Source organism: Macadamia integrifolia, chromosome 3 (genome assembly GCF_013358625.1).
Source record: "Macadamia integrifolia cultivar HAES 741 chromosome 3, SCU_Mint_v3, whole genome shotgun sequence".
Taxonomy (NCBI): Eukaryota; Viridiplantae; Streptophyta; class Magnoliopsida; order Proteales; family Proteaceae; genus Macadamia; species Macadamia integrifolia.
The window spans coordinates 10,418,407-10,430,482 of NC_056559.1; the positions used below are offsets into that span (position 1 = coordinate 10,418,407).

Genomic DNA, 12,076 nt, shown 5'->3' on the forward strand with positions numbered 1-12,076 from the left:
CCACTGTTTGGAACAAACAAGTACCCGACATGCCTCAAAATTGAGACTGAAGTTGAGTAATAAATATTAGATTCCATTAATATGAAGTGGCAGAAGTTCTAAAGAAAGAGATTACAACTATATATTTTTGGAAAGGGTTGATGACTTGATCATTAAAAACTTGGCACTGTAAAGGTTTCTTGAGGTGTGGTTCATGGAAAAGAGAAGGATACATGAAAAGGAACTTAATTTGAATTTCTTTTCCAAGTAAATGATTGATGGCAAGTGTGTCAACCTCATGATGGTCCCCTTCACAAACAATTACCAAGATATCATAATTTCATTGAGTACTCCCTCCTCCGTACAATCCATTTCCTATTTCACACAACATCATTAAGCCTAAAACGAATTGAATTTGTATATTAGCAACACAAACCATGGTCTCATCATGACAAGGAAAGAAATTTGATGAGTTCAACATACATTCACAACCCCCCAAATGTCTCTCTTTCTCTCTCTCTCTCTCTCTCTCTCTAACTTGCCATTAATGCATATATATATATATATATATAAGTTCTACTTAGTTGCAGGCACAATGGGAGATGATTTGAACGTACAAGTTGATAAAGGCAACCATTATCATCTGTAGAAGTTCTTGAAACACTGGCCCCAAACTGAGATCAGCATCTGATCAAACCTTAAATTTCTTCCTTTTCTCTTCTCTTCTCTTCTTTTCTTTTCACCTATCCTTTTGGTTCTGACGCGTAAAGGGCCCTCAAGTTCTAACAGTGCGAACCAAATGGGTCCTAATATGTTTCAATGCCATCATCATCCACTCCAATAGTCTGATATGATTCTCCATACTTTCCATTAAAGTGACACTACTTTCACTCTTTTAACCCAACAGGCCCAACCCTCACCGACCCTTTTCCACTTGTCAACTTCATGTCATCTTCTTCTCTTCCTCCTCATGGAAAGACCTTTTTCCTTTCCCTTCCTTTGATTCTGAGAGATGTAATAGTGATATATTTGAGGTTCTATTTCAACACTTAAGGAGAGTTAACTCATTATTTGAAGGCTGATCAGCATAGTCCATTTGCCAACTTTGTCTCCCAAGTGTGAACTCTAGATTAGGCAATATATGCGATGATTTCTTTGCCAAAGAGCTCATCAAGTACAACTTCTCCTTCTCATTTTGTGAAGTGCAAAGGTCTATACCATACCCATCCACCTACATTATTGATCATCCAGAGGGGGAAAAAAAAAAATGGATTAATAATATGATTATGGAACTGATTCAGGAAATAACAGAAAATTAGCTTATGATACTTTTAGTCCAATAAAGTAAACTCATACCTTGTTCATCCTTTGATTTGTAAGTTCATTTGCAATAGATAATGTGCTTTCCTTCATTAAAGGGTTCCAAACATTTGTTTCCATTGATGGCCACGAACTTCTGCAATAAGGTTTAGGCTTTGAGGTTAACCATTAGGAAAGAAGAAGTTTGGCTAAATATAGTTTCCATTCATCCACTTACTCTATTTATTTTCTATCACCTGTTTGAATTTTAATTATATAACTTAATGTTTTCAAATCATTAGAAGTATTTGAACCTACACTACTTGATGAAAACATAGCAAAACATAGGATACATAATAGCATATTCATGTAAATTATGCACCCCAATAACAATTAATGGTGAAATTATGAAAATCTCCGGCCATCTTTTTCCAAAAATTATGAGAAATGTGATTGGGGTATAAAAAATAAGGAGGATGAATATACAAGAATATGAAAAATAGAAAGTTAAACAAAGGATAATAGGAAAATGAGGTAGATTTAGTACAATCAACTCCATTTTATTTATCTGTATCAGTTGCATTCTGAACTAAATTAGACACTAGAAATCATTTATTGAGATTAAACATCTTTAATAGTGGATGTACTGTGGACATTTTTGGGAAAAAAAGGTAGGTTTAGACCCTAGTATATTATCTAAGATTTAGGTAGGTTTAGACCCTAGTATATCATCTAAGATTTAATCTCCAAAAAAAAAGAAAATGTTTATTATCTAAGATGGAGTGATCATCAGGAGATGGGTAAAAAAAGTGATAAATCTATGAAAAAAAATTAATAATAATAATAATACTTCAATCTTAAATAACCCTATTGGTTTTGTTTTGTTTTTTTTTTTTTATATAACATAATAAATGGTGATACTATAGAAGATCCACTTTGGGAATGAAAAAATGTATCCAATGGCATTACAAATAAAAATAACTTACTCAATCAGTCATTCCTATTCTGTAAAATAATCTTAAGGAACCCTTTTTTTTTTTGGGTGGGGTGGGGGAGTTTAAAATACAGCTTTATTAACAATTTAATCAATGCAGATGTACTACAGATTCCCCCCCCCCCCCCCACCCCCAACCCACAGAAAAATTGTTCTATACATGATAGACCACATTGGATTAAAAATTAATGGGGATCCAAGTCAACTCAATGTATGAAACCAGATATGCACAAAAACCTCCAGAAGCAGAAGTTTCATTGTTAAGGACCATAAGGTTTCTTTGGTCTGTTCCACAAGCAAAAGAAGATCTTTTCAAGAAATACAAGAATGGAATTGAACAAAACATCAACACAAACAGTATTTGCAGAAAATACTGAAAAGATCAAGTACATAGTAATTAACTTTCACAGATGGAAGACTGAAGCCCTACTCATGAATCAATCCAGTTACCAAAAATGGACCTCTAGTCGTTAATAAAGTTTGATAAATAAACATCTTTCCATAGATTGTCTTCTGCAATCCATAGAAAAAAGTCAAACAACGAAAAACATTAACTACGGTTTTCAAGTAAAAGCCAAGTCTCAGACCTATAGACCCTACCATCATCAAGATCGAGATACTTATTGGGAGATTAAAACTATTTCTCATTAGCCTAGAAAGACAACATTGTTTGATCTAATAAAGTCTAATACCCAAGACATGTATCTTCATGTCTATGTGTGTTCCTTCTAAGCTATATGGAGAGAAGGAGAGAGGAGATGAAGACACACCTTGGAGATTTTGGTAGTGTTTGTGTTGGTGGTGGTGGTGGTGGTGGTGGTGTGTTGGGAGTATAAGAAGGGTTAGGAGCAGTTTTCTCTGAAGATAAACCACCATGATCATGTTCCATTTCAATCATCCCTGTCCTTTGATTCAGACCCATCTCTGTCTGCCCTTGCCCTGCAACATTCATCACCTTCAGAACCATTGCTTCTGCTTTATCAGACACCCAGCAAAATAATTTGGGTGGACAACTGATCATAGATCAGCTACCTTTAAATTGCAAAATCTTGAAAACATAAATAACATTAAGAGAGAGAAAGAGAAAGGGAAGGGTTATTTGGTGGTGGGGGTAGGGAAGATCCAAATTTTAACCTGCTCCTTTGTCAGTGCTCTTCACTGTTCGATACATCTGCATGAACACGCAAAGAAAAAAAATTAGAAAAAGTCTACAATGCAAAGATTACTCTCTTGATACCCTTTTGTCCTTACCCCTTGCTTTCCAAATGAACCAAACCCCACTCGCACAAGCAAAATGTAATAAAGATAGGACTCTAAATATATAACCAATAATATAGTGCAAAGCAATAGAGATTGCTCCCAAGTAAATTAACCTCACCTGCAAGTGACTCTTCACATGAGCTAGTGTTAAGTCTTTCACATTCATTAACTCCAAAACCGATTTGGGTGTTGCTCCTGTAAATGATATAGACATTAGAAGAAAGAGATAGATAGAAATGAATGAATTCAACTAAATAGAATCTGGATTTCTGGTGAGTAAGTGAAACGATTTTCCATACTTTCATGGCCACCGAGGAGCTGGACTGCGTGAACAAAATGGGCGTGTAGAGTAGTAGTCCATCTCATCCTAGGAGCTCTGATGCTTCTCCTACCTCCATTAACCACTCTTGAATTTCTCTTAAATTCACGACCATATATTTGAGGTTGGTGCAGGTAGTGAAAATTGCGAGGAAGGTATTGGGGTTGTGGATGTTGTTGGTGTTGATGAGGTTCCAAAGTAGCCTTATCGATCCCCAGGCTCAGTGTGGGTTCAACCCCAGGAAGATCATAATAACCCTTGTCTGGGTGCAAGAACCCTCCTTGTTCATGGCTTATATCACTGCCGCCACTAGCGCTGCTTCCAGAGTCTGTGGTGGAGCTTCTTTCTGTACCATAAAATGTTCTCCTCATCCATCCATCATAGCCCACATCCATCTTAGCTTCAGAATCTGAAACTGATGGTGGGCTGATCTGTAGAGAAAGGTCAGGTAAAGGCAAAGCAGTTCTCATGGAGTTGGAGCTTGGGAACATGGGAATAGTAGAGGGGTTGAGGTGAGATCAGATACAGGTGTGGGGGGTAGATAAAGAGGTGTATGAGATAAAGAAGGAAAGAGAGAGGGATAGGTTTGAAGTTTGCAGGGAAGAGATGCCCAAAAGGGTTGGAGTAGGTAGTGATTATATCATGAGTGCCTTATGATTTGCATGGATGTTTAGATTTGTTTATACTGTGGGACTGTGAGAGAGAGAGAGAGAGAGAGAGAGGAAGAAGGGGATGGTTTTTTATTTTTGGGAGTGGGTGAGGAGGCGGGGGGAGAGAGCTAGGCAGGCTTTTAGTAGGATCTCTCTAGGGTTAATGAAATTGAAAGAGAAGAGGGACAGATGTGAAGGAATTGCAGAGACTAATAGTCAGAAAGAATGCAGAAGAGAGAAGGGGAGAGAGAGAGAGAGAGAGAGAGAGAGTTTGCCGGTGGACAGATGAAAGAAAAAGGAAGTGGAAATGGAAATAGGTGTATTTTAAGGAGAGGTATCAGAGGCAGAAAGAGAGAGAGAGAAGGACTACGGACAGATGAAGGAGGGGTTCCCTTATGTATATGAGGGGAATAAAAGGGAATAAAAGGGAGATTGTAAGGGAGTAAACTCATGGTGAAGCTGCAGGGAATGGTTGGAAATCGAGAATACTAATTAATTTATGGAATAGAACTGAGAAAACATCTCCATCTCTCTATCTGTCTCTCTCCAACAGAATCTAACCCCTTCTTTCAATTTAAATTTCTTGATTTTATATTTTTTGGCAACCCATATTTTTTTTAGTTTAAAATTTTTCCTTGTACCATAATTTTGAATATTTCCATTTTAAAATCATGAAATATCCAGTAGAGCAGCATCAGCTTCAGCCCTCAGCAACGAATCAGGTTCCTCACCTCTTAGTAAAAGACCAAAATTCCTGTTCAGGGCCTCGGGCCATGACTGATCCATGAGTTCTTCCCCTTCCCCGGTTCCCTTACCCCTCTTTTTTTTTTTTTCTTACGCAAACATTGCATCCACATCAGCCTCTTCTCTTGACAACTGGTCAGGAGGTAGTGTTATGATGGACTTGATCCGTATAGCATGATGTATTGAGGCCTACTCAGGGTTTAAAACAACGGTATCGATTGACCGGTTGGCTCATACTAATTGGATTGACTTGAATTGATCGGTTGAAGCTTGAAATTGATTTTACTGATTATTAAACATGTCGAGTTCAAGCACCAACCAATTAATAATGAAACATTCTTGATGCAAGATGGTGGTTCAACAATCACCCAACTAGAATCGGCCAAATATTATGACTAATCAATAATCGACCTTTTATAGTCTAATTAGCCAATTAACTTATTTAAAAATTATAGATCAATTAGGCCATTAATGGATCAATAACGATTAAATAGAAACATGTTCATACCCTACCTTACGATTCCGAATTATCTAAATGATGTAAAATCTTCTTATTGCTTAAACCCGACCAAAACCAACGAGGCAGACCAATTGACCCCCCTACACCGTATGGCAAATAGTTGAAAAGTCAAAATTGATTAATTACACCAAAACTAATTGACCAGTTTCCCAAACTTTCTAGGGTTAGTAAAGGCCTGATCATGGAGAATTCCAAACTACTTAATATCGTGAAATATTGGCGAGATCTCAAAAGAACAAAGGTAGTAGTAGCCACGTGAGAATTAGGCTGTTACCTGATAGAGTGGGCCAGGACATAGCAACGCGTAGAATGTGTTGAGCTGTGCACGTGGGGGGTGGGAATATTATTGTTTGTCTCGTGAGAAATAATGAAGCTAAGGAATATATCGCGAGAAAGTGTCAGCGCTGTAGGGTGTCCGGTAACATCGGGCTGCAACCCACATGCAAGTGAGCGTGGCCCATATGGGAGCCCAGCAGAATTCTCCAAGCCCATTTGTATTATATATATTATAAGAGAATTTAAGAGATAATTAAGGAGATAAAATCTTCATATCTTAATTCTTCACTAATTTCAACGGCTACTATTTGTCTTCACTCTTCAGTAGTCTTCCCCAATATTCCCTCTCCGTGTCCAAATATTCTCCTCTCGAGCCCCACCCAGAGGTCGAGGCCCACGTGGCAACAATCCAACGGTCGACCATATACTCCGGCATCAGTCACGTGAGATATGGGCGTGACACTGTCGAGGTGATAGGTTCTTCCTAACTTTCTTTGTTGTGTTTTCTACTTTGCTAGTTACCCATTAATTAATTAAATTGAAATTTTAATCAATCAATTAAGAGGAATTTGTCCTCATTTATTGTTAATCATAGTATAATAATTCTCTTTGTCTATTGTCCCTATGGAGGTAGTACTAAAAAAAACATGCTACTAGGGGTAAGAACAAGGAGATTAAATGCTTTTAATCATTTGTTAATCGTTTTCGAAGATGTGGTCAGCGGCTGATGCGCTCTAGATTCTCCGGGAAATGGGAATTTTTTTGGGGTTTCTCTCTCTATCTGTCTATAACTAGAGAGAGAAAGAAAGAGAGATTATTCGGTCAATATGTCTTTTGTCGGTCACTTACTTCTAAGTCTTAAGTGTTCCCTTCCATTGGTTTTCTTAGGTTTGGGGGTTTATATTCCGCATCTCATGTGTTTGTCTCAACTCTAATGGCTTTGTTTGGATGATTTCTCTTTGCTTTATATTGAAGCTTGGAATATTAGTCCTTTCAAAACATTACTAAGTAACGGGTCATTTTCTTCAACCTCAGACAACAACTATAAAAAGCATGTGCCTTATGCCCCATCTTATGATTTTAGCTTGCACTATAAGCAGAAGGTACCTGTGATGTTTTACCAAGGAAAATAAAAAGAGAAAATGAATTGAATCATACCAATAGATCAATCTAAGGGTGTTAAATAAGAGGGTGGGGCTCCTTTTTGACACAACAAAGTTGACAAAGCATATCTGACGGTTTTGATCGAACACCTTAAGGCGTGCATCTGTGTGTTAAGGTTTGTGCTCAGATACTTCAAACCATCAGATGTGCATTGCCACCCTTGTGCCATAGAGGACTCAAATCCTAGATAGATGGTTCTGAGTGCTAAGTAATCAGGTCTTTTTTTTTTTTTTTTATTCTAATCCTAAGGGAACCAAACCCAGAATCATCTCATGAATTAAACGGTCCTAAAATTAGGATTCAATTGTGTTTAATGATGGGATGTTCTAGTTTCGGTTCATTAATGATTCTAGGCACTCAATGTCCCATATAATATTTTGGACGAGTCCATTCTAGGTTTTAACAATTTGATTCTCATTTCCGTCAAGACTCTTGGAGTAAAGGTTTTGGATTAGGATATCACACAAATAAATTGAACTTGTAATGTTAAATCTTGAAAAGTCATGTTTGGGGAAATTCCAAGTGAGTCAATGAGTTTGATAGATATGTAAAATATAAATGATCCACATCTTTGTTGCATAGTCCAACTCAAAATCTAAAGGCGTTGGGTGGAGAAAGAGTATATGAAGATACAAAAGACCATAACAGAGAGTAAGGTGAGATAATACCTCTATAATTTCCAAACATCTTATTACTCTCTTAACTGCAATTTTGGTATGGCCTAGCTCTTCACAAAGATAACTTCAAGAGGTCAACAAAAGGGCCATGAGCTCTCATTGTAGAACCACAGATTAGTCCCACATCGTTTGCGCATAAGTCACAGAATGCGCATAAAAGTGGAGGCCTCATTAACACTCTGTAGATGCTTTTTAAAGTCATGCGGTGCCACACCTTCCTACCAAAGCGGATTCGAATTCCATACATTCTGAATCAACCGATTCTCGATAAAGAATGTCAACCCCCTAACGCGTTTCACATGCCTTGTCTCTAAGCATTTCCTACTCCAACTGTAGTAGGGTTATTTTTCAATTTAAAATCATCTTTGCTCCATAGGTTTTTTTTTTTTTTTTTTTTCTTTTTTTTAAGTAATAAAAATTTTTGGGGGTGAAATTTAACTACATGACATTTAAAAAAAAAAAAGTTGGACAAAATTTATATTAGACAGTGGTAGTGTGTATAGGTGGAGAATAGTAACATTGTAAATTTGTAATGACGTTGGAGTCATTAGAAAGAAGAGAACAAAAAAAGAAAAGAAAAATACAACAACAAATAAACAGTGGAGTATGTGAGAATCTGCAGACAGAGCAAAACAGAAGAAGAGACGACGCGATCCGCTCTCATCGCCGTCTCGAAGGCGTAACCAAGAGAACAATAGTCTGTGCTAGCTTTTGGATTTTGGACTTTGGACTTTGGACTTAAAAAAGAAATAACACCCCTTTCCCTTCTCTTTCTAAGAGTCTTTATCTTCAAGGGGTTCTTAATTCTTAAACAGCCATCCATCCATGCATGCAGAAGTGCAAATGAGGTGACATCTTTCAATTTTAAAGCTTCAGATTTCAATGGCCTCTCTCAGAGTCACAGTCTCAACCCTTCTATTCTATATTCCTTTTTTCATTCTAGTACTTTCTCCAAAGTTCTTCTAAAATGTTTAAATAGAAATGAATCACCGAGAACAACGCCGTGTGGACTAACGTGCATTTTGATATTATAATATCGAAATGGGTGTGGCGGTCAAACCCAAATCAAGTTTTAATAATTGATCATTAATTGGAAAGCTTAAAAATCTCTTCTCCTTTTTAATTCCATGTCAGTATGTAGCCACTAGCTACTGCTCCCCCTGGCTCTGTTCTGTTCTATATTCTTTCCATGTTTCAGCGCTTCTTCATATGCTCGTGTAAGGCTAAAAATTCAAACTTCCAAAAGTCCAAAGTCTAGACTCTAGACCTGCCCCAGAGAAGCCTCAGATCAAAATAATGGAAATGGGTAAACTTAGATAGGTTACTACTTAATACATATAGGTTTTATAGGGTAATTACGTAATCGGAAGAGAAGAGATAATCCTCAACTGTGTCTGGGACTCTGGGTCTGCCTTTAAATCTCAAATGTCGAGAAAAAAGGACCTTTTTAATATAGCCTGTTTTTAGGCTTTTGTTTCAACTTCTGATGCCTCTGTTATTACTCCAAAGTCCAACCACTGCAGCTACCGATCTCAGCTACTGTTACTTACCCACCTCTTTACTACCACTTCTTTACCTGCTCTATTCCCTCACTTGTCTATTCTGCGACCCCTCTTAGTGTAAGTCTTCATTAAGAATAAATATTCCATATCTCTGTGCCAGAACTCTCTCTCTCTCTCTCTCTCTCTCTCTCTCTCTCTCTCTGTCTCTCTCGAACCATTGGATTTGGAATGGATTGAAGGAGTAATGTAAGGCAAGCACAGATCTTGAGGGAGCTGAGGTGGGCGCTGAGTGAGGTCGTTGCATATAGCATCTATGGGTATTTTGTATCGGTGCGTGCGTGACACTGACCCACTGAGAACTGAGAGTGGACTGGAGGCTAGGAGAGCACTGCACTACTGCACAGAGAGAGAGAGAGAGAGAGAGAGAGAGAGAGAGAGAGAGAGAGAGAGAGACTTGGGAGTCGGGAGTGGGGAAGTTGAAAGGGAAGGAAGGGCGCAATCGCTTCCCCGAGAAGGTAAAGACTCAAGACTATAAATGTGGAAACTACGCTAATTCGCTAAACGACGAGAGATGTCCATTAAAAAGTAGGATGGAAAGGACGACTGAGGAGTGAGGAGTGAGGAGCCCCCCACCTTCGCCTTCTTCAATGTTGCATTTACTCTCTCTCTCTCTCTCTCTCTCTCTCTCTCTAAAATCTTGCTTTTTTGTTAGATCTAGCCACGCAATTCTGTACTGTTTGTAATCAAATTGTTACGACTATCCCCTCTTCCACAAAAGTATCAGCGTCCCATTGCTTTCATTAAGAAAAAGAAAAAAAGAAAAAACCCCCATTGCCCTCACCTCAATTCCCGTTAAAACAATAAAAAGATAATTACAGTGGCCTCCCCTAGTTTACCTTAATATTAAAATTATCCCAAGTTGAATTGACAATTTCACTGACCTCCCTACTTTTTACGGTGTTAAGTTAGAATATTGAAAAGACAGTTATACCTTTGCATTAAAACACATTCTGATAACTCATTCTCAAAGTCCTTCTGTCGAGAGAGTTTTGGAACCAAGGCCAATGGAGAATAGATCAACACGCGGTGATTTACACCGGATTTTCTCCTTCGCCCTTGTCCTCTTCTTTTCCGTCTCTGTTCTTGCAGCCCTGTAAGATTAGTTTGGTCTTTAAGAAAGTATCTAATCAAGCCACGTCACAACATAACAGTTTCTCAAACTAAAAAAATAATGTTTCACACGAAATGCTTCTAATATTAAGGTAAACTACAGAAGCCACTGTAATTACTATTTACTAATATGTGCGTAAAAGCCAAAGGATTAGAATCTATACCTCTAATCTATAGAGAATGTATAATTCCATTGATCTTTTTGCTTATGAAAGATTCTAATCCAACGATCCTTCTTGGGTGAAGTTCACGACAAAAGCTAAAGCTGCTAATTGGGTATCTTTGGACCTAGACTGGTATTCAAGTCAACAGTACAGATAAGACTGGGATCCCACTAACCGCAGGACCAAAATGGCTAAATAATTTATCGGGACCGCTAACCCATTCGCCACGTGTGGGCTACCACTATTCTGAACCCTCCATCACCATATTACCACCGCCTTTAGTGATTGTGATTTGTGATAGATAGTGCCACTGTGCCTACTGCGCTAACGCAGCGAACACTTACCCCCCACTGAGGTCTGCCCCGTCTGGGAAGAAATTGTGATAGGATATGCTGAAGCTCTATCATCACTGGGTCTGCACCTTGGCAGGACCATCTGATCCAGCTGTTGTGTCAAATCATTACTTAGAGAGAGAGAGAGGGAGAGAGAGAGTTTGTTTCAAAAAGTGCTTTTCTTGCACGTGTTATATAGGATGGGCTTCACAATTAACACCTATAAATGGGCCAGGCATGGCCCTCCTGGCCCATTGGTTTGGTTCTTTTTCTTTCTGCTCCCAGGCCGGGCCCACACCTCCGTGCTATTCCAATTTGTCTCCTTGTGAAGTCTGATTTTTCCTTCCATAATTTCCAACGCATTTCGTTTTCTTGATGGAAAGAGGCTTTTTCTACATGAACACAAAGGAAGAAATCCTTATGTTTGCATTATTGGACAACTTTTATCAATTAGATGGAGAGAATGTGGTAGCCAATGTATTGCTAGTTAAGCTTAGTAAAATGTCCTACTTATGTCCACTACATGGCAATATTCCATCTGGCATTAGATATAAAACTAGGAAAGGATCTCATCCCTGACCTTGGAGGCATGGACCTTCTTATAATGGTTGGCACTCTATGACGACCTACATGGCCACACAAAGGAAACTTTATTGAATAATGGTACGATCAACAATCATGCTTAGATTTAATATAGGATAATAAAGGAAAAATATATAAACAAACCTAAAGTAGTTGAGATGAAGATGTTGAGGTGGATGAGTGGTAAATTTTTTAAAGATAAAATAATGAATAAATAAATTATAACTAATTTTAGCAATCTGATACATAATAAGTTGCACAAAAGTCATTTAAGGTGGTATAAATATGTGTAATAGAGGCCTTTGAATGTTCCAATACAAAGAGGTGATTTGGTTAAGGGTGAAAGAGTTAAAAGAACGAAGGGTAAACTTAAAATGACTATAGAAGAAGTAGTGAAGAAAAACAATAAGTATAGCTTACGATCAGTAGCTAAGTATGACACAT

General features: G+C 38.0%; 1 protein-coding gene across 1 annotated transcript; it reads right to left on the reverse strand.

The window, feature by feature from the left end:
- Positions 1-300: 300 nt before the first annotated feature.
- LOC122073463 (probable transcription factor KAN4) lies at positions 301-4,945 on the reverse strand. Its single transcript, XM_042638055.1, has 6 exons — positions 3,832-4,945; positions 3,651-3,727; positions 3,407-3,443; positions 3,043-3,211; positions 1,336-1,435; positions 301-1,210 (listed from the first exon to the last, which is right to left on the reverse strand). The coding sequence occupies exons 1-6, from the start codon at positions 4,340-4,342 to the stop codon at positions 1,022-1,024; spliced, it is 1,083 nt and encodes a 360-aa protein (XP_042493989.1). The 5' UTR covers positions 4,343-4,945; the 3' UTR covers positions 301-1,021.
- Positions 4,946-12,076: the final 7,131 nt, after the last annotated feature.